This window comes from Moschus berezovskii, chromosome 6 (genome assembly GCF_049115385.1).
Source record: "Moschus berezovskii isolate FMDL1 chromosome 6, NW_MosBer_1.0, whole genome shotgun sequence".
NCBI classification, from domain to species: Eukaryota; Metazoa; Chordata; class Mammalia; order Artiodactyla; family Moschidae; genus Moschus; species Moschus berezovskii.
Genome location: NC_142465.1, coordinates 120,433,516 through 120,455,763, shown reverse-complemented (window position 1 = coordinate 120,455,763; position 22,248 = coordinate 120,433,516). Strand labels below are relative to the sequence as shown.

The window sequence follows — 22,248 nt, the reverse complement described above, 5'->3', positions numbered from 1 at the left end:
GGCATCTGGAGTCGGCTGTGTGCAGGGCCTCCCCGAGGGCTGCAGGGCACAGTCTTTTTGTCTCTGTCAGGGTCTGGGGTGCTGGCGCCCTTGGCTGTGGCAGCGTCACCCGCCTCTGCCTCCATCGTCACACAACGTCTCCCTGGGTGACTCTGTGTATGTGTCTTCCTTGTAAGGACACCGGTCACCTGGATGAGCGTCCGTCATGCTGCAGCGTGCCCTCAGCCCAACCAATTACGTCTGCCAGACACCAGTTTCCAAACAAGGCCACGTTCTGGGGTTCTGGGAGGGACATAAGTTTTGGGGGGGCTCCCCGTTCACCCAGGACAGCTGGTTTGGAGACTAATTTGAGACCAGGCTGGTTGGAGGGTGTGTGCTGGGGCGCGGGAACCGGCTGGGGGCGCTGGCGGGAGGTCATGCTGATGGCTTTCTCTCCCCCAGCCCAACATCGGCCGCCTGGGCCTGCCCCACGGGCCATCTGGAGAGAAGGTGGCCGTGGTGACCGTGGACGACTGTGACACGGCCGTGGCCGTGCGCTTCGGCAGCTTCGTTGGGAACTATAGCTGTGCTGCCCAGGGCACTCAGAGCGGCTCCAAAAAGTGAGTGTCCCAGGAGCGGGCCCTGGAGTGCACCCCGTCCACGGCCACCGCGCCAGAGGGGTCGCCCAGGACGGGACGCAGCGCGGGGCGCTCCGGGCCTGGAGTCCTGGCAGTCCCAATCTGGGGTGAAGTCGCGTTTCCTCCCTCATCCCTCGATATGTCAAAGCCTCCTAGAACAAGTCCCCTTAGACTAATCTGCCAAAGTGGTGGCCCAGGGTTGTGACGGCCGGCATGCTGAGCCCAGAAGCCTTTGCCAGCCCTGTCTCCACGGGATCCCTGGCTTTGTTCCAGAAAGCGCTGGTCCCTGCGATTCAGGGCTGGGTCAGTGAGCCCTCTGTTAGATCCAAGTGTCTGTGTCACCATATGGATGCCAGGGTCCCCGAGGCCCATCATAACCCCAGGCAGAGACATGCTGAACTGGATGTTTCCAGTGGCAGGGCAAGAAGGGTCCATGCTGGGCTCAACTCAGATTGCTCAGGTGGAATATTCACTAAGCTGTTTGAACCCCACGGTTAGTTGAACCTGGTCTCCTGGGGCATCTGGTATGAAACTCACCTGTTTCCTCGGCTCCCCACCTCCGGCTGTGGTGCAGGGGGGGGCGCCCCCAGCTCGGAGATGGGACGGGTGTGCGCCTGCAGAGCCAGGGTTCGCGTCTGCCGTGACCTCTGCTCAAGGTCGTTAGGGACCAGAGGCAGGTGGCACACTGTTCGGCTCTGCGTGCCCTGTTGTGTGGACGGGCCAGGCCAGCGGGCAGGACCCAGGGCGGTCCCCCGCAACCTCCTGTTTGTCAGGATCTGACGCGAGGTGGGAACTGGAGCAGGGAGTGGCTGAGAGCCGGGGTGGCCCCAGAAGCAGGACCTGCCGCGTGTGTTCGGGCCTCTTGGCGGCCTGCCTGCTTGGCCTGCCCGCCTGCTGGATTTACTGCTGCTCGGGGTGACGAGCGGGCCCGCGGCCTGAGGCCACGGCGGCAACGCCTCACCAGTCTTCCGCCTCAGCGGTTGACGCTGCCTCCGCAGGTCCCTGGACCTGACCGGGCCGCTGCTCCTGGGGGGCGTCCCCAACCTGCCCGAAGACTTCCCAGTGCGCAACCGGCAGTTCGTGGGCTGCATGCGGAACCTGTCCGTCGACGGCAGGCATGTGGACATGGCCAGCTTCATCGCCAACAACGGCACCAGGGCAGGTGCGGCGGGGGCGTCGTGGGGCCACAGCGGCCAGGCGGGGAGGGCCACCTCCGCCTCCCGGGGGACCGAGCCCCTGGGCCCAGCCACCCTCGGGCCTGGGGTCCCACCCCTGTGGCGGGCTTGCCGCCGACCCAGACGCACAATCCCAGGTCCCCAGGTGACCCGGCCGGCTGGCGGGCTGGGCCCGCGGCCCCGGGTCTCCAGACGTGGGCGTTCCATGGCGTCTGGGGTCTTAGGTCCCGATGGCCCAGAGGGGCCCGGGTCTGCCCGCCACCTCTCCAGCTGTGTCCACGGGGCGCGTCTCCCTGCCGCATGGGTCGGTGCTGGGAGACACGAGTAGACCCCCACCCCCTCGTGGTTCTCTGCTCCGTCTCCCGGTCTGAGCCCACGCCCTGTGCTCTGCCTCCAGGCTGCGCTGCTCAGCGGAACTTCTGCGATGGGACCTGGTGTCAGAACGGGGGCACCTGCGTCAGCGGCTGGAACACGTACCTGTGCGAATGCCCGCTCCGCTTCGGTGGCAAGAACTGTGAGCAAGGTGAGAGCTGGCGTGGTGGGCGCCTGGGGCCCCAGCTTCCCGTGGCGCGTGTGTCCCCAGGCCTGGGTCCTGGTGGGGAGCCAGGGGGCAGGCCAGTGCCTGGGCTGGGGGCACCATGGTGCGTGATGTCGGAGCAGAGGCTGGGCGCCTAGGACGGGTCTGCAGGACCCAGCTCTTCGTGTGAGTCGGACCAGCGAGACATGGGGAGTCCACGAGGGCCAGAGAAGTGGGTGGGGCCTGGTACCGAGTCTCCTGGGGGCTGTGTGTCTCCTCACGGGTACCCTGAGCTGCCACGGGCAGCTCACCAGGCCCTGCGCCCCCACGCCCCTTCTCACCATCCCAGGGTTCTGCCAGTTGGCTGCCTCCCCGCCGGACCGCACGCACTGTGGGCATCAAAGCCTCGGCCTCCCCCGACCCCACCCCTGCTATTGTAGAGGCTGGCAGGTTTTAAATGATTTGTTCATTTTGAAGCAACACGGTATTAAATAAGAGTCATGATTTAAAAATCACTGACACTCCTTAGAGTTAAGGTAGACCGAAAGGTGCAGATGGAGGCCAGATCAGCCTGGGCCCTCTCCCTGGCTCTGCCTTGGAGATGTTGTTGTTGTTCAGTAACTCAATCACATGCGACTCTTTGCAACCCCACGGACGGCAGCACACCAGGTTTGGAGTTGCCCAGAGCCCGTTAGCGAATTGATGGCCTGGGGAAGCCCTGCCTGCGGCTGCCCGCTGGCCCCCAACCCACAGCCTCTCCGCAGAAGGCAGATGCTCCTCACCCCAGCCTGCACACCCCGAGGGGTGGGCTCGGGGCTCTCCTGTGGCTGTTTGTAGGTGTGGGGTTTCCACGGCTTCCCTGAGGTTCCCTTAAGGAGGTGATGAGCAGAAGCGGGTGGGCCCTGTGATAGGAGGTTCTCAAGGGGAGCAAAGTTCTCAGTGCAGGCAAGAGGGTGGAGCTAGCGGGCAGCCCACCTGTGCTGGGCGGTCCACCCTGCCCAGGGCCGCAGCGACGGAGCTGAGACGCATGACGTGGGAGCCGAGGCATCGTGTTACGACCGCAGTCCTTGTCCGGGACGCCGTCACTGGTCAGGGCCCCCTGTTTCGTGTCACAAAGCAGCGGACGCCTTTCAAGGCCCCAAAGGTCTGGTTTCCATGTAGCAGGTGGGCATGGCCTGTGCGAGCCCCAAGGCCGGGTTAGGTCCAGCCCCAGCTGAACACCGCGTGCAGGAAGCTCGGGTCATGAGGAGGGGCAGAGGCCTCTGGGGGACGCAACGCCATCAGGCCGCCCGTGCCCTTGGAGTTCCTGTTATGGAGGCTGGGAGCCTGGCTCCAACTGTGCCAGAGCAAACAGCCGCCAGGGCCTGGGTTCCTGAGAGCAGGAAACAGATGCTGGTTCTCGCGGGGCTCAGTGGCCCCGAGAGGCGGCCCCCGCCTGGCATGCCCCATGCTGTTCAACACCTCGTGGGGATGGCCTCTGGCCACCTGGGTACCTGGGATGAGATTCTGGGAGGGACCCTGAAGCCTGTGATGCGCAGGAGTCTGGAGCAGAGTGATGAAGCTGGGCTGGCTCGGCATCACCCCGCCCACCGGGCTGTCTGGTGCCCACAGTTTTCCTAAGTGTCACAGTTTGGAGGAGGCTGATGGTCCCCCCCATTGCCACCTCCCTGGTCCCCCCCAAGCCATCTGGGAACCCTCAGCTGGCCGGCAGCCTTCCCACCTCTGTGCCCATCACCGGGAGGAGAGAAACAGTGGCCCTTGTGCCTCGGGGTTGGAAATCCACCCCAGACGCCAGCTGACGGCGGGGTCGGGGGGTGGGGTCAGGCTGAGGGTTGAGGTGTGTGTGCGGGAACACGCGTGTGCAGGGTTCACTGCAGGCTCCCACAGTCCCACCAGGAGACCACCCTCCCTACGGCCCCTGTCCATGCCCTGGGTTCCCCACCCAGCAGGTGTGTGTCGGGGGTGGCGGGGGGCAGATAGACTAGGCTCTCAGGGGCCCCCACTGAGCCCAAGGGTCCTGGGCTGTCCCATTCTGCCTGCAAGCCCCTTCCCATACACGGGCCTGCTTGAGAATCCCCAGGACCGAGCCTCACTCTCCAGGAAGGTGGCCTGTGTCCTGGGGCTTGAGAGATTTCTGCAGGGCCCAGGGCTGCTCTGAACTGGAAGTCTGAGATCAGTTCTGCATTAAAATAAGAAAGGCCCAGGGCTTCTCCTGTCCCCTCCCGGGGCCCTTCCCGCCCATCTGACGAGGGAGCCCGTGTCTGTCCACAGCCATGCCCCACCCCCAGCGCTTCAGCGGGGAGAGCGTCGTGTCCTGGAGCGACCTGGACATCACCATCTCCGTGCCCTGGTACCTGGGGCTCATGTTCCGGACCAGGAAGGAGGACGGCGTGCTGATGGAGGCCACGGCGGGCGTGTCCTCCCGGCTCCATCTCCAGGTGAGCGGGAGCCCTGTCCCACCCCTGGCGCCTGCAGGACAGCCGTGCACCCACGTGAGGCAACCAGAGGCTCGGGCTGTCTGCCCTGAAGCCGGGCCTTCCCGCTGCCCTCGAGGGGTACCTGACCACTTCTCTCTGCCCACGCCGCTGCTGGTCCTCCCCACGAAGGACCAGGAGAGTGTGACCACCCAGCACCCAGCACCAGATCAGTCAGCCCGACAACCCTGCCTGGGCGGGGGCTGGGGGCTCGGAGCCTGGGAGGAGCCCCCTTTTTCCCCACCTGCCCCCACCCCCCACCTGCCGCTCGCCCCCTCCCGGTCCCTGCTGAGGTGTGTCTCCAGCGCAGGCCCACTCAGGTCGCACTGAAGGTGCAGTGTGTACCTCCCAGGTAATTACAGCCACCATTGTTTTTCCCTTACTAACCTGGAATTGTATGGGTTTACCAGGCGGCCCCAGAAGCCAGCGCTGGGCCAGAGAATGGCAGGCAGTATTCTGCCTGGGGATGGGGTTTCCCTCTGTGGTGGTTTTGCTGTTGGAACAAATTAAATTGGCTGATTCAGTTGATGAGTGGGCGCTTGCAGGCTGTCATTGGCAATGGGGTCTCCGTTGGAAAAAAGTACGCTTTCAATGGAACAATACCCAAAGCCACAAACGCCTGTATTGTCTGAGTAATTAAGGTATGGGTAGCTAATTCAAACATGAAGAGTTTCTGCCAGGAACCGTGGCCAGCGCCTCCCTGTGGAAGGCTGGGTGGCAAAGGTGGTGACCTCAGAGCGGCAGGGGGGATCTTCCAGACCCCGGAGGCCACCCAGAAGGCCGCCCCAGGGCTGTTCCCAAAGGCTGGTCAGCTGGGGATTACAGACTTATTCTGGGCTGTTTCCACACGACGTTTGTGGAATGCAGGCCTCCCGCAGCCCGTGGGCTCTGGGGGCGGGCTCCACGGTGTTCCCGGCCTCCGCAGCGGCCCAGACAAGGTACAGGGTTGTTTTGCAGCCCGAACAATTTGGCTGATTGCTCTTAGTTGCCCTAAATCCACCCTCATTGTCAAATGGGAATCACCTGGCTGCTGCTAAATGCTCTCCTAAATCTGGTGACAGCCCTACGGGGGCAAGCAGCTGCTGCCAATGCCCTGGGATCATTCTGCAGGCGTTGCTTTTGTTTGTGGACACACGTCATTTCATTGTGGAGCTGCTAGCTTTGGGGCTTTGTTAGCAAGGACAGCGACAGAGAATGGCAGGGCAAGTTTAATGAGTTGACTCCTGCTTCTGTGAAACAAAAGGAAACAAAATATAAAAAGGTGAAAACTTGTCTTCCTCCGTTGACTCTCAGTTAAGACTGAAAAGCGAAGTACATTATTAGTTGTGTTGTCTTTATAATCAGCTAAACACATTTTCTGTTTTCCATCAAGATTTCTTCTTTGGCCCATCGGGTATTGGCAAGCATCTCTCTCAGTTAGCAAACAGGTGGCATTTTCAACCATTTTGTTATTGTTTCCAGCGTAACTGCAGGACAGAGGACGTTCGCCGTGTGACTTCAGGCCTTTGAGATGTGTTGACACTTGCTTTTGAGCCCCGCATTTGGTCATTTTTGTGAATGTTCTACCTACACTTGAAAGAAAGATAAGCTCACCGCAGTTGTGTTCTGTCGTGCTCTGTGTCTGTCGAGTGGGTGGCGTGTGTTCGGGGCACACTCAGATCTTTTCTGTCCTTACTGGTTTAGGGAGTGCTTGCTCAGGCACTGAGAGAGGTGAGTTCAGAATCTCCAGCCTGGCTCATCTCTCGGCCCCTCTGGGTCTGTCCGTTTTTGCTTTGTGGATCTGGAGGCTGTGTTGTCGTCACTGTCCAGTTGCCCAGTCGTGTCCGACTCTTTGTGACCCCATGGACGGCAGCACCCCAGGCTCCCTGTCCCTCACCATCTCCCAGAGTTTGCCCAAGTTTACCTCCACTGCCTCGGTGATGCCGTCCAGCCGTCTCATCCTCTGATGCCCCCTTCTCCTTCTGCCCTCAATCTTCCCAGCATCAGGGACTTTTCCAGTGAGTCAGCTGTTTGCATCAGATGGCCAAAATACTGGAGCTTTAGCTTCAGCATCAGTCCTTCCAACTAGTATTCAGGGTTGATTTCCCTTAAGACTGACTGCTTTGATCTCCTTGCTGTCCAAGGGACTCTCAGGAGTCTTCTCCAGCACCATGGTTCGAAGGCATCAATTGTTTGGCATTTTCCCTTCTTTATGGTCCAGCTCTCACAAGCATATGTGACTGCTGGGAGACCATAGGCTTGACTATATGGACCTTTGTCAGCAGACTAATGTCTCTGCTTTCCAACACACTGCCTGGGTTTGCTATCGCTTTCCTGCCAAGAAGCAGCCGTCTTCTGATTTCATGGCTGCAGTCACCATCCACAGTGGCTGCAGAGACAAGAAGAGGGAGTGTGTCACCGCTTCCACCTTTTCCCCTTCTGTTTGCCACGCAGAAACGGGACTGGGTGCCATGATCTTAGTTTTTGATATTTGGTCTTGGGCTGGCTCTTCCACTCTCCTTCACCCTCATCAGGAGGCCCTTCAGTTCCTTTTCACTTTCTGACATTAGCATGGCCTCGTCAGCACATCTGAGGTTACTGATGTTTCTCCCGCCCATCTTGATTCCAGGCGGGCATTTCTCATGAAGTGCTCAGCGCAGAGGTTGAGCAAACAGGGTGACAGCGGCAGCCCTGTGGTACTCCTTTCTCAATCTCAAACCAATCAGTCGTTCCCTACGGGGTTCTAATTGTTGTTTGTCAGGAGGCAGGGAAGATGGTCTGGTATTCCCATCTCTTTAAGAGCTTTCCAGTTTGTTGTGATCCACGCAATCAAAGGCTTTAGTGTAGTTGATGAAACAGAGGTAGATGTTTTTCTGGAATTCCCTAGCTTTCTCTATAATCCAGTGAATGTTGGCAATTTGATTTCTGGTTCCTCTTCCTTTTCTAAAGCCAGCTTGGAAGTTTGTGGTTCACATAAGGCTGAAGCCTAGCATGCAAGATTTTAAGCATGACCTTGCTAGCGTGGGAGCTGAGTGTAATTGTCCGATATTCGGTACTTCCCTTCTTGGGAACTGGGGTGAGGATTGACCTTTTCCGGTCCTGTGGCCAATGCAGGGTCTTTCAGATTTGCTGACATATTGAATGCAACACCTTGATGGCATCATCCTTCAGGGTTTTGAGTAGTTCTACTGGAATTCCATCACATCCGCTAGCTTTATTAGCAGCAGGGCTTCCTAAGGCCCATGTGACTTCACTCTCTAGGATGTCTGGCTCTGGGTGATGTTATAAGGCTATGTTATTAGGTGCATACAATTCTAGGATTGCTTTATCTTTCCTGAATACTGACTCTGTTATCACGATGAAAATCCTCTTTATCGTTCATAGTTATTTTTGCCTCAGAATCACCTTTGTCTCCTGTTGGTATAGCTATGCTTGCTTTCATTGGAGTTTATGTGATACATCTCTTTCTGTCTTTCTCCTTTCAACATTTCTGTCTCCTTATATTTCAGGTTCCTTACACGAAGCAGTGCTCTAATAGTTTTTTTCTTAAATATGCTCTGAAGTTAGGTTAGTTGCAACACTGTTTTTTTAGATTTTTAACATGTATTTTTGGAAGTGTAGTTGATGTACAATCTTACAGAATTTAAACATGGTAGCCTGAGTCTTATCTCATGAAGCAAGGAATAATTATGCCCAGAAATCAGAGTCTCCTGGTGCCTGAATCAGTCTCCTTGAAAGCTCTGTGGGCCCCATTCCTGTTCTCACGTCTGTGTCTGAGGGTTCTCTCGTCTGGATTCCCATGAGTCTATTTTAAGACAACGCCCTCTCTCCTTGCGTACTTGGTTATTTTTGATTGAATGCTGGACATCATGTTGAAAAGCGAGATATGTTTTGAAACTAGGATAGTGGTGTCATTATCCCCTATATTTGCTTCTGGTTGCAGCCCTCACCCTGGGCAAGCTCAGAATTCCACTTCCTCTCCTCCCAGCCGCATGAGCCAAGAAAGCCTCGCACAGCCCTCAGCCTCAGCGGTCCCTGCCAGCACGCTCTGACAGCCGTGTGGCAAGGCACCGAGCGCATTTCTTCAGGTCCCCACTTTCGGCCTGGCTGTCCTTATGTCACTTGCAGTCACTTGTGTCACTCTGGTGCCGTGGAAAGCTGTGCTTTAAGATGTTGCCTCATTTTCCCAGCTGTGCTCAGGCGGTGGGCTGGTCCAAACTGCCCAGTCCTTCACTGGAGAAAGGGAACCATGATATCAGCATTGCTCCAGCTACGTTTTCTTAAAACATGAACATCTTAAGCCAGTTACCTTGCTGGCTTCTGTCTTTTCATACATATATTTGAAAATGGTGGCCTAATTCTTATCCCATAAAATGAAACATTTACATCCAAAAATAAGAGCCCAATTGTCACCAGAATCTGTGATTGTTCCTGATACCTCAGTCCAGTGGGCTTCGTCTTACTTGATCTCTGCCAGTATTTGACGCCTCTTACCATAGAAGAGGGGCTTTCCTGGTGGCTCAGCTGGTAAAGAATCTTCCTGCAATGCAGGAGACCCTGGTTCGATTTCTGGGTCCAGAAGATCCGCTGGAGAAGGGATAGGCTACCCACTCCAGTGTTCTTGGGCTTTCCTCACAGCTCAGTTGGTACAGAATCCGCCTGCAATGCAGGAGACCTGGGTTGGATCCCTGGGTTGGGAAGATCCCCTGGAGAAGGGAATAGCTACCCACTCCAGTATTCTGGTCTGGAGAATTAGAGTCGCAAAGAGTTGCACACGACTGAGTGACTTTCACTTCACTTCACCATAGAAGAAAGCATGTGATTCTGGAACATGTGACGGGCAACAGCAAATTAGGCTTCTTGCCTGATTTTTAAGACTTGCCCCGTGGTGAGCCTGTCTGCGCGGCTTTGCTCCCTAAGTGGCTGCGATGTGGTCTGTATCTTGTCATCACTGCCTCGGTCCCTAGTGGAGCTCTTCCCGTCCTGCAGATCCTGAACAGCCATGTCCAGTTCGAGGTGTCCCACGGCGCCTCGGATGTGGTGTCCATGCAGCTGTCCAGGTCACGCGTGGCCGACGGGGAGTGGCACCACCTGCTGATAGAACTGAAGAGTGCCAAGGAGGGCAAAGACATCAAGTACCTGGCAGTCGTGACCTTGGACTATGGCATGGACCAGGTGAGTGGGCCTCTGCACCCGCTCTGGAACGGACCCCTCCCCTGGGCCTGCAGGGACACAGGGGGACCCCGCCAGGTGCCTGGTGCTTGTGGATTTGGACAAGTGCTTTCTGGGCTCCCCTGAATTCTGGTCTGATGTTCCTTCTTCTGCTGGGGTCACGGGAGCCTGCCCCTCATCCCTGCTTAGATGGTCAGCTCCTGGTGCCAGCTGTGTGTCCCAGTGTGGCTGCCAGCGGTGCCTTCAGCAGCTGTTTCTTGTAGCAAAGCTGGCTTGGGCCACAGCCATTCTATGCTGTGCCTCTGGAGTACACAGATTGACCTGGGGGGAGGAGCCATGCGACCGAGGTGCCAGAGGGGACTGAGGGCCCCCGGAGAGGTATACCTGTCCCAGCTGGGCAGGTGGCATGCCAGGCAGGTGACTCAGAGAACATTGGATCTGCAGAGTGTGCAGCCAGGTGACCGGAGGCGTGTCGAGGGGATCCCCACACACTAGAGGGGCTTCCCTGTGGTTCCTAAGAGCTCTTGGAGTCCAGGCTCTTCCCGCACCTGGTTCTGAGAATGAACAGTTGCCGTGTTCTGAGCTTGAGGATCCGGCTGAGACTTCCTTAGGTTCCTGCCACCATGGACAAATTTTACATTTTCTAGTTTATTGAGTTTTCTTACGCAGTGCCTCATTGACAGTGCCCACGATGGAAGTGGGAGGGTGGCCTACATCCCCCCAGCCGTTCACCTTGGCCAGGCTGGGACAGGGACCTGTGTCCTCTGGTTGGTTCTCTCACCCTGCCTGTCTCATGCATGAACAGCATGCTGTCCATGGAAATGACTGTGTGGCACCCCGTCTGAGGCAGGGACGCCCCCGCAGGCTGTGGGGAGCGCCCAGCATGGCTGGGTTGCAGCCTCTGAGCGCACGCTTCCCAGCCGGGTGTCTGCAGGCAGTGGCCCAGCCCCTCTTTCTGCACAGGACACGGTGCAGATCGGGAACCAGCTTCCCGGGCTACGGATGAGAAGCCTTGTCGTGGGGGGCGTGTCTGAAGACAAGGTGTCCGTGCGCCGCGGCTTCCGGGGCTGCATGCAGGTACCCCACACGCCCTCCCTGCCCCTGCCCTGGGCCTCCACGGTGGGCTCAGGGGTGGCCGGCACCCCGCTAGTGTCATGATCATCCTGCTGGCTTTCAGAAAACGAGTTCACTTGTCTAATCGCCCACCCAGCTTGAACACATCCTGTTTCCCACTGAGGCCTTCCTCCCTGCCTCCCCTCGAGTTCTGCATTCCCCCCCTCCCCCCTGCCCCAGCCACCCCACCATCTACCTGCAGCCCTGCCTTCATGTCCCGTCCAGAGCCTCCCTCTGGCTGCCTGCAGCAGCCTCCACCCTCACCTGGACGGGCCCCACTGCTGTCCCCTAGACCAGGTGCGCTAGCAGCAGCCCGAGGGAGCCGTTTATAACAATGCTCCGCTCGTGTCCGCCTGCCCCAGCCTCCCACTGCAGGCAGCAGTCCTTCACGCCTGCCCCTGCACTCTGCCCTCCATGATCTGGCCCACGGCGCCTTGCACGGTGCCTCCACTCTGGACACCCTCTGCACACCCCCCGCTGCTTCTCCCAGGAGCCACCCTGCCCTCTGTTTCCATCAGCTGTTCTGCTTCATGCTTCCTCCGTGACCCTCACCATGGAATTTCCAGAACATGGAATTATTCTGTCTTCATCCCAGACGGCCTGAACCCCGTCCTGGGGTCCACACCTAGGGAGGGGTGGCAGTACCTGCATCCTGGCCTCACTTTTGCAACAAAAGACTCAAGAGAATCTGGGGTTCTCTCCACCCCTGGCTCCCTTTGGGGGTTCCTCCAGCCCTGAGGGACTGACTTGGGCCCCCCTTTCTGAAACGCAGGGAGTGAGAATGGGGGAGACGGCCACCAACATCGCCACACTGAACATGAACGATGCCCTCAAGGTCAGGGTGAAGGACGGCTGTGAGATGGAGGACCCCTGCTCCTCCAACCCCTGCCCTCCCCACAGCCGCTGCCGCAACACCTGGGACGGCTACGCCTGCGTCTGCGACAGAGGTGGGCGCCCACCCGGCCCTGCCTGTGCCCACCTGGCCCTGCGTGCACCCGCCTGTCCGCGGGGGGCGGCGCTTTCAGTGCTTTAACCCACCGAGGCACGCCGAGCCGGGCGCTGGCTCCCCCATCGCCTCTCTGCGGGTCTGTGGTGCCAGAGCTGTGTTTCGTAACTGAGAGGGGCCCCTGTGCTGTCTCTTCTTCACCTGGGGGCAGGGACACTCCGGGGTGTATCCTCCAGGCACACACTACCATAAGGGAGCTGTAGAGAAAGGCACACGTTTGAGAAGAAAATGTTGGGTTCTCGCCTCTGACTGTCGAGGTGATGCTTGGCTGGTACCGTCAGCTCCCCCAGCCTCCCACCCTGCCGGGCAGCCTGGGAGGCCCTCTCCTCCATGTGTCCAGGTCGGACCCTCTGAGCGTCGTGCTTCCTGTGATTCCGAGGGCCTCTGCGGCTTTTCTCCGCAGATCAGCCTGGAAAGGGGGTCTCAGGGCAGCCTCAGATTGCGAACACAGCCTCACGCAGAGGGTCTCTCCCCACCCGACCCCCGCGGTACGCGGACCTGCGGTGTGAGAGGCAGGTCCTGGGGTGGGGTAACACTGGCCTGTCCCCGCAGGGTACTTCGGGAGGAGGTGTGTGGACGCGTGTCACATGAACCCCTGCAGGCAGGTGGCAGCCTGCGTGCACAGCCCCGACTCCCCGCGCGGCTACGTGTGCGAGTGCGGGTCCAGCCGCTACGGGCAGTACTGCGAGAACAGGTGAGCGCTGCCCCCGCCAGCGGGCCCGCGTGCTGCTCCTCCTCCGACCTGCTCTCTCCTCTTCATTCCTGAACCCCAAGTAGGCGCGGCACCTCTTGAACACCTCCGTCTCATTCCCCCTTCATCACCACTCGTGAGTTTACAGTCGCTTCGTTACGGCATTTAAAAGCCTTCCCAGGTGGCTCAGTGGTAACGAATCTGCCTGCGATGCAGGAGACACAGGAGATGTGGGTTCAGTCCTTGGGTCGGGAAGATCCCCTGGAGGAGGAAATGGCAACCCACTCCAGTATTCTTGCCTAGAGAATCCCATGGACAGAGGAGCCTAGTGGGCTACAGTCCATGGGTCGCAGAGCGTCAGACACGACTAAGTGACTAAACAACAACAGCGTATGGTTCTGGATAACAAGGACATGTTTTTCAATTTGGCGTGAAATAAATGAGTCTCCAACTGGGCGTCTCTCACCAACCCCTGCTGAGCTTGTTTCCACACCACAAATGCACAGCGGAGCTGCCCAGCCTGCCAGGTGATGGGATGGAGTCAGGGAGGCCGAAAGGAGGGCCACCTCCAGGGGATGTTCCGGGGGGACAGCAGAGGGCAGAGCTGGCGAGCAGTGATGGGCTGAGGCCTGTCCGAGGACCTCAGAGGGTCAGTCAGTCCCGGGCAGAGCTGGCACCTGCTGTCCCAGGCAGCTTCTGGGCTGGGGAGACTCCCAGGCCTGAGTGGAGGGCCTGCCCGCAAACTGGGAACAGAGTTCAGCTTTGTGGAGGCCACGGGGGCTCCAGAGAAGCCGTGGGAGGATCAAGACTGGGTGTCAGAGAGTCTCCAACTCTCGGGTGGAATGTGGCTCAAGCAGGTGGAAGCCAGAGGCCAGGGCACCGGCTGGGAGGCCGTGTGGCATCCCCAAGGCCTGGCGTTGCCCCTGGGGCAGGATACCAAGGCTCGGGGTCCCCACCCTGTCAGTGCAGGTCCATCAACTCCCGACTGGAGCCCCACCCCGTCGTTTATATTCCCCTAGTATGCACACAGTCAGCACTTAATAATTGCTGGCTGGCTGAACAGGTGAGAGGGAGGGGCTGACGGCTGCTGGGCGGGCGGATGGAAAGCCATCAGCCAGGACAGTAAACACAGGGCAGGATTTCATTTTGTGGAGCCTGAAGGACACGTGTGTGGGTGGCGCTGGGTCACGGAGAGCCAGCCTGGCATGAGGGTGGTTGTCACCCTCCCCGTGGGCCAGGCCTCCTGGTCGGGGATGCCGGGCAGCATGAACCTGCTGACATGGTGCTCGTGGGAGGCTGGGTTGGGGCGTCACCAGTGTCTTCCAGGGGGAAGGGAAAAGTGGGCAAACCGCTGAAATAGCAGTATGCCTGGTAGACTCCTTCCAGACACTGGCCCCTGAAGGCTGGGCATAGCACATGAAAGGCTAAGGTCTTCAGTGGAGGCCAGCAGGGGGAAACGGACCACTCAGAGGTGGGGGGTGCCAAGATCTAGGCCAGTCGGGCCCAGGCCTCCAACATCCCTCTGGTGCCAAAAAGGGCAGTTATGTACCTTCCACCCGCTGTCTGATTTCCCAACAGAATCGACCTTCCGTGCCCCAAAGGCTGGTGGGGGAACCCTGTGTGTGGGCCTTGCCACTGTGCAGTCAGCAAAGGCTTCGACCCCGACTGCAACAAGACCAGCGGGCAGTGCCAGTGCAAGGTGAGGCCTGCAGACCGTGGGGGCCCAGGGGCGGGCAGGGCATGCACACGCATCTACCTGTTCAAGAGCACACGCACTTAGGTGTTCATGGGGTTCACCCTGAGTACCCCGGGCCTGCTGGCGCAGCCCCACACGCGGTCATCAGAAGCTGAGACTTTTCTGTGAGTTTGGCTCATCTTAGCACCAGCCATGGTTCTCCCCAGTTGGCCGTTTTTCTGGTCTTTTATCAAACCACCCCACAATGACCAATAATGAGGCACTTTCCTGGTGGCTCAGGACTTTCCTGGCAGTCCAGTGGTTAAGATTTAGCCTTTCAATGCAGACAGTGTGGGTTCAACCCCTGGTCAAGGAACTATGATCCCACATGCCTCATGGCCAAAAAGCCAAAACATAAAACAGAAGCGATATTGTAACAAATTTAATAAAGGCTAAAAAATGGCCCACATAAAACATTTTTTAAAAATATAAACAAATAAATATGGAAAGCATTGCCCACTCCCCCTGCCTTGGATACCTGTTGCCTTCACACAAGGCCTGTGTTATCAGCCCAAATCACGTGGAACCCTGGCCCCCTTGGCCTCCTGGAAAATATCATGTACCTTCAGAATATTGTGTCAATAATTGCTGTGACCTGTCAGTAATTCGAATCCCAAAGGGAAGTTCCATCCATAACAGTAGCTGCTCGGAGGGACGCGCAGTCTGCTGGCCGGGCCTGCTGACCCAGGAAGGGACCCTGCTGTCACCATGCTCTCTGCTGCCCCCGGCGCGCTGTCTGATGTCTGCATGTCGCTTGGGGTCTGAAGAATCACAAGGGCCCTAGCAGAGCAGGACCACGCAAGCCATGTGGTGGCAGATGGGGTTGTAGCCTCAGTGGGGAGCAGGGCAGAGGGAAAGAGGGTACTTGGGGAAAACATACCTCGGTTTTAGTTTTTTTTTTTTCTTCATAAAAAGTTACCGCAAATGCAGAAAGGACTGTGAACGGTGACAGTGACATCCGTGTCCCCTCCCAGGGTGGCTGCTCACGTGTAGTGCCCCCTCTAGGCCCTGAAGGACAGACATGCGGTTGGAACCCCCAGGGGACAGTTCCATGTCCCTGTCCGACACAGAAGCCTGTGTCACTGTGTCCCAGGCCACGAGTTGTCCAGTCACCGCCTGTCCCAGTTTCCAGCTGGCGACCCGTGGACCTCGGGGGACCGAGTGACCTGGCAAAGGCACTGTGGCCCGTGAACCACCCAGCTGGGCGTCAATCCAGGACTTTCCAAAACCGAAGCCTGTGTTCTTGACCATCACCCTGACCTGCCCGATGACATGTTCAGACAGCTTCTAATTTCTTCCATTTAAAAAAAAACCCACAAAGCTCCATCAGCCGCCCTGGTACCCTAGTGCATAGATCGCCACTGAGTCTCAGAGCCTCTTTAGGACAGACGCTGGCCACAGTAAGCACTTGATGAAATGTTAAGAGAGGATACCCTGCCCCATCCAGTGCGGGGGCCCAGGTGCCATCGGCCTGGAGGCTGTGGGTGGACGGCAGCCGTGAGGCCGGCCGGCCGGGTGGAACCCTGATGTCACTCAGGACATGTGCTCCAGGGGCGGGGCCTCTGCAGCACCGATGTCCAGGCTCTGCTTCTGGCTTCCACAGGAGAATTACTACAAGCCCCCGGGGCAGGACGCCTGCCTACCGTGTGACTGCTTCCCGCACGGCTCCCACAGCCGCGTCTGTGACATGGACAGCGGCCAGTGCAGCTGCAAACCCGGGGTCATCGGGCGCCAGTGCAACCGCTGCGACAACCCTTTCGCCGAGGTCACCGTCCTGGGCTGCGAAGGTCTGCATCACCCCTGACCCGCTCAGGCCGTGTGTCAGGGACAGGCCACTGTGTGTCTGCCTCTGGGGTGGGGTGTGTGTGTGCAGGCGTGCACTGCACTCTCCTGGGGCGTGGGGGGCGCCTGACAGCCTCGTGGTCCAGTTGTGTCTGCTTGGCTTTCTACGGCTGGCCCTCCAGGAGGCGTGGGTCAGCGCCTGTGTCCCCTCCCCGGTTCTCACACCTGTGGTGGAGGTGCGCAGGGTCCAGTTCTTGGTGGGGCTGGGCTCCCTTCCGGGAGAAGCATGCGGGGAGCACCACACACCCGTGTGCCAGGCTGAGCGCCTCTCCCCTCATTCCCCAGTGATCTACAACGGATGCCCTAGAGCGTTTGAGGCTGGCATATGGTGGCCACAGACCAAGTTTGGGCAGCCAGCCGCGGTGCCGTGCCCCAAAGGGTCCGTGGGTAAGTACCACGGGCTATGGCCCGTGGCATCTGTTCCAGGCAGGACGGTCAATGGTGTGGGGCTCGCGGGAGGGCTGGCCAAGGCATCGGAGCTCACCGGATGTTCTGTGTTGAAAGAGTTCCTTTAGCCAAAGTGCCAGGGGAATAAGAGAACTTTTTTGTCATTTGTAAACGGCAAAACCTGGAAAGAGCACACGGAAAACGTGACAAGCACAGTGGCGGGAGGGTTGGGGGTCTCTTGGCAAGATGGAGGTGATGCCTGCACCCACACCTCGAGGGGCCTGGAAGGTCCAGTGAGATGAGGCAGAAAGCGCCAGCCCTGAGTGGGATTCAGGGCAGTGCACATGGACATGGTGGGCGCTCCAGAGACCACCCAGCCAATTTATCTTTTCACAGACTTGCTCAGCTGCCCACCCGTAGTGACTGAGCAGCCCAGGTCAATAGTAAGGTTGTGAATGTCGGGCAGATGTGGGCATGGCCCCAGACCTGAGGGAAAAGCTATGTTGGCTTCATGGCTACGGCACCCACAGGCCCTGGGCCAACCAGGGGTTCGTTCACAAATCAGCTTTCGGGCTTGACGGGTCCTTCCCTGCTCCCTAGGAAACGCGATCCGGCACTGCAGTGGGGAGAAGGGCTGGCTGCCCCCAGAGCTCTTTAACTGCACCACCGTCTCCTTCATGGACCTCAAAGCCATGGTAGTATGCGCCCTGGGGACGCGCAGGAGGGTGCTGGGTGTCCAGGCCCCCGGGATCACGTGGGCCCAGGCCGGCTGAGGCCCAGGGCCACACGTCTGTTGGGGCCCCTGGGTGGCCATCTCCTCCCTTTCCAGACCCCGGCCCACGTCTGGGTCTGCAGACTCCGAGCCCCTGGGTTTGGGCCCCCCGCCCACAGCTCCCCGCACCCTGCCCTGTCCCTCTTTCTCCAGCTGCTTTTGAGCCTGACACACCCTCCTTTTGTGTGCCGTGGCCATCTGGGGGTCTGGGGGTTTATAAAGTTCTTTCCTGAGAAGGGGTTTTCCACTGGAAAGCGACGGGCCCTGCATCCTGGGAAGGGCCCAGGGCCAACATGGCGCTTGCTCCCTGACCCAGAACGAGAAGCTGAGCCGGAACGAGACGCAGATGGACGGGGAGCGGTCCCTGCGGCTGGCCCGGGCACTGCGCAACGCCACGCAGCACACAGCCGCGCTGTTCGGCAACGACGTGCGCACGGCCTACCAGCTGCTGGGCCGCGTCCTGCTGCACGAGAGCAGCCAGCAGGGCTTCGAGCTGGCGGCCACGCGGGATGCTGACTTCCACGAGGTAGGAGGGTAGTGGGCACGGGGGCTCCCCGCCTCGCATGTCCCGGAGTCCAGGTGGGGCTGTGACCGGCTGGTGTGTCCAGTGTCCTAGGGGCAACACCCCACTTTCCCAATGTGAGCTCAGGCCCGTTCAGTGAGCAGGATGGGGACTCCCAAGGGTTAGGAGCGTCTCGGCAAAGGAGCAGGCCTGACGGGGAAGAGTGTGGTGCCACATGCACACCAGTATTCGGGTGGTCTGCCTGAGTCAGCCCGCTGCCTGCCACACGCATCCTCCATGGAGTCCACCGTTGCCGGCTTTACAGTTAGGGAATGTGAGGCCCAGGGGCCCAGGGCACACAGCCTGTAAGAGGTGGGCACCAGGGTCTCCCGGCCCCTGAGGGCCCCATCTCGGGTGGCCTGGTGTCTCCTGCCCTAGAGACAGCCCTGCGTTGTGTTTTAAGTGATTGGTCCCTATGAAGCGTCAGTTGAGACTAACCAGTGAGAGGACGCTTTCACCTAGCTTCTAAACTGCCCTTGTGTTGGGGGGTGGCTGGCATTGCCTCGTGTTTCCGCTTTACTCCTAAGGCCTCCCGGTTCACGCAGAGCCCCCGGGGAACCTTCCTACCCATGCTGACCCCCCTGGGAACCTCCATGCAGAGTCCTCAGGGTCTTGGAAGGTCCTGTCACCTGCATTTCAATCCAGGCCTGAGAGTTTGGACCAAGGGAGTTCTGTTCCCGTTTCTGACAGTTTGCAAACAAGTTTCTCATCCTGCCTTCAGCCTGGGTTGTGGCCCCCTGAGTCCCGTTGAAACCCCTGTGTCCTCGCCACGCTGCCCCCTGTTCATCTGCAGTGTTTGGGGAGGGGGAGTCACCTGAACCGGAACGCACTGGGCGTCCAGGGCTGCCTTCCCGGTGGGCTCAGCAGTGGCCGGGGTCCCCACGCCTGGCTCTCCTGGTGGGGTGGGGTTGCCAATGTAACCGGAGGGTATCTCTGCCTGCCTCTCCCCTTTGTATCTTGGGGTGAAACCCTGCAAGGTTTCCCCGACCATGGAGGTTAGACCCCAGCGTCTCTCCCGATCTCTGACGGTCTGGGCCCAGCCTGGTCCTGAAAGCTCCCTAGAGCCCGGGCCACGTCTCCTCAATCAGGCTCCTGCAGGCTGGCTGCTCATGAGCTGAGTGCCACCTGTCCGTCTGTCTGTCTGAGCAGGATGTCGTCCAGGCGGGCAGTGCCCTCTTGGCCCCTGCCACCAGGGCCGCCTGGGAGCAGATCCAGCGTAGTGAGCCCGGCACCGCGCAGCTACTGCGGCGCTTCGAGGCCTATTTCAGCAACATGGCCCGGAACCTGCGGAGGACATACCTGCGGCCCTTCGTCATCGTCACGGCCAACATGGGTGAGGCCGCAGCTCGGCGTGGGTGGTGGACCCCCGGGGCCTGTCTGCAGTGCCGCCCCCCCTTGGCCACGTCTCGGGGAAGGGTCAACACGGGGAGGATCTTGGTGGGCCGCAGGCCTTGCAGAACCAGGGATGGGGCTGCCCAGGGAGGCGAGCTCGAGGGTCTGGCCACAGGTCCAGCCTCCAGGCCCAGGCAGAGGCACAGACCCCAGAGGGGTGAAGACAGCCCACTGGCAGCAGGCGGAGGGGATGCCGCCCCCCACGCCCACCGCGCCTGGCTGGGGGCTGAGTCGCCTGCACAGCGAATGCCCCGGGGACCCAGGACACGCTATTTTGGGCTCGGAGCTTAGTTGACTTCCTTCCTGGGGAGGAGGCCCTGATGGTCCCACCCGCCCAGACAGAGTGGCAGAGATGCTGGAGGGTGCCACCCTGCACGCGGGACTGCTGGTCTCCCTGCTGTGTTTATTAAGCTCCCCCGTGGGGCCTCAGGCAGCACCCCGCCACTGCCCCTTCCCTGGGAATCGCCCCCTTAATTTCCGGGATCATCTGTCTCCAGAGGGCTGAGCCTTTAACCCAGAGTTGTCGTGGACCCTTGGGCTCACGGGGAGGGGCCCTAACTGCTGACCGGATGCTCACGGTGAGCTCACCTGAGCCCGGGACACTGAGAGGGAGGAGGGCGTGGGACCCTGTCATCACGGGGGCAGAGGAGGGAAGGGTGAGCGCCCGGGGTACCTGCCTCCGTCTGTGGAGAGGGGCGGCCAGAGCTGGCCTGCAGACTCCCGGGGCAGACAGGATGTGGGGCCGAGGGGCGCCTGGTGCAACCACTGCGCCCCAGCCCCCTCAAGGTCCCAGCCAAGCCTCTGCCCACACACCCTCCAGCGTCCACCCCGATGCTCTGGGGTTGGGACCCTACCCCTGCTCTGGACCGAGAGAGTCCTCCTGGGTGCTCCTTGTGCTGGGACAGCCCGTCCACCTTCCCAGCCCTTGGGGCTAGCCGCCCCTGCCTCTTGCATTCCAGGGCTCCCGCTGCCCCTGACCCCATCTGCCGGGGTCGGAGCACCCCCCATTGCTGTGCAGTGACTTGAGGGTACCCTTCACAGTGGGAGTGTTGAATCAAACAGCTTAGCAGCATGACCTGGGGGTTCTCCCTGGAGTCTGCAGGGGTGACCATCGGCAGGGACATGACTGCAGGGAAATGACACTCCCGTGGCGGGGTGGGGGGGTAAGGGCGCCCCTCCTGAAGCTTCCCAGGTCCCTAGGTCAGGCCCCCGGCTGTCTGACTCAACCAGAAGTGGGTGTCGGTTCTGTTCAAAGGGGATGGTGACCAGGGACAGCCCTTCTGGGCCGTTCGGAAGAGACAGGGGTGTGGGCGGGCTCTCTGGGGGTGGGGGTGGTCGGGAGCTGCGTGTGATGGCCCCCGCCGCCCCCCAGTTCTCGCCGTTGACGTCTTCGACAAGCTGAACTTCACGGGAGCCCGTGTGCCGCGGCTCGAGCACCTCCAGGGCGAGGTCCCCAGAGACCTGGAGTCCTCGGTCTTCTTCTCGGAGGACTTCTTCAAACCAGCCGAGAGGAGAGGTAAAGCTGATGAGATGGGGGTGGGGGGCTGGGGGGGCTCCCCCGGGGGCCGGCAGGTGGGGAAGGCTGGGGGGACCAGTCTGCCGCGGCCCCCGCCCTCTGCCCTGCACCCTGCAGCCCGGCGTTTCCCGGCCCAGAGGGAAAGGCCGCCACGGGGGTGCCTTGCAGAAACTGGCTGATTTATAACAAGGTGATGGAGTGCACACTCACATTGTGTGTGAGCTTGTCTTCCTTGTGCAGTGAAAAGCTTCCTCTCCATGGATGTGAGACTTTAGACTCCTCCCCGACCCCCAAAACCCAAGCAGAGCCATCTGAGTGCAGCCCTCCAGTCCTGAGTTAAGACTAGTGCCACGCAGCTTAGACACGGTGACGTTTCTTCAAATATTTTTCACAGATCCACTCCAGCTTCTGGAAATGTCTCTCCCCAAATAGTGACTTATGTCCAATTCTGTAACGGACAGTTTAAAATTTGAAACCTTTGTAGTCAGTTTGCTTTGTCAGTTATATGGGTATTATTCAGATATCTTAAAAACTTTTAAAGTTTTACACTGATATAGGATATTGTTGTTGTTTAGTCATGTCTGACTCTTTGTGACCCCATGGACTGCAGCACGCCAGGCCTCCCTGTCCATCACCAACCCCTGGAGTTTACTCAAACTCATGTCCACTGAGTCAGTGATGCCATCCAGCCATCTCATCATCTGTCGTCCCCTTCTCCTCCTGCCCTCAGTCTTTCTCAGCATCAGGGTCTTTTCCAGCGAGTTGGCTCTTCCCATCAGGTGGCCAAACTATTGGAGCTTCAGCTTTAGCATCAGTCCTTCCAATGAATATGCAGGACTGACTTCCTTTAGGATGAACTGGTTGGATCTCCTTGTAGCCCAAGGGACTCTCAAGAGTCTTCTCCAACACCACAGTTCAAAAGCATCAATTCTTCGGCGCTCAGCCTTGTTTATCGTCCTGCTCTCACAGAGATTTGCTGTTAATTTTTTAATGTGCTAATTTACCAATTAAACTTTGTATGTATGCAGAGGAAAAAAATAAAGGGTTCAGTACTAAGACCTAAGACTAAATATTAAAAAAACTAAGATCGTGGCATCTGGCCCCATTAGTTTATGGCAAACAGAAGGGGGAAAGGTGGAAGCAGTGACAGATTTCCTTTTCTTGTCTCTAAAATCACTGTGGATAGTGACTGCAGCCATGAAATCAGAAGACGATTGCTTCTAGGCAGGAAAGTGATGACAAACCTAGAGAGTGTGTTGGAAAGCAGAGACGTTACTCTGCTGACAAAGGTCCGTGTA

At 59.1% G+C, this 22,248-nt stretch overlaps 1 protein-coding gene across 2 annotated transcripts in view; it reads left to right on the top strand.

Annotated features, from left to right (window-relative positions):
• The window catches only part of CELSR1 (cadherin EGF LAG seven-pass G-type receptor 1), a 143,581-nt gene that overhangs the window by 96,716 nt on the left and 24,617 nt on the right, over positions 1-22,248 (top strand). For both annotated transcript variants that reach the window (XM_088837574.1, XM_088837573.1), the window contains exons 6-20: positions 442-599; positions 1,616-1,779; positions 2,190-2,315; positions 4,581-4,747; positions 9,752-9,937; positions 10,898-11,011; positions 11,820-11,994; positions 12,606-12,747; positions 14,323-14,443; positions 16,083-16,266; positions 16,607-16,708; positions 17,309-17,403; positions 17,797-18,006; positions 19,192-19,375; positions 20,807-20,950. In XM_088837574.1, the coding sequence (XP_088693700.1) occupies positions 442-599; positions 1,616-1,779; positions 2,190-2,315; positions 4,581-4,747; positions 9,752-9,937; positions 10,898-11,011; positions 11,820-11,994; positions 12,606-12,747; positions 14,323-14,443; positions 16,083-16,266; positions 16,607-16,708; positions 17,309-17,403; positions 17,797-18,006; positions 19,192-19,375; positions 20,807-20,950 (2,272 nt within the window). The remainder of the gene's footprint in view (positions 1-441; positions 600-1,615; positions 1,780-2,189; positions 2,316-4,580; positions 4,748-9,751; positions 9,938-10,897; positions 11,012-11,819; positions 11,995-12,605; positions 12,748-14,322; positions 14,444-16,082; positions 16,267-16,606; positions 16,709-17,308; positions 17,404-17,796; positions 18,007-19,191; positions 19,376-20,806; positions 20,951-22,248) is intronic.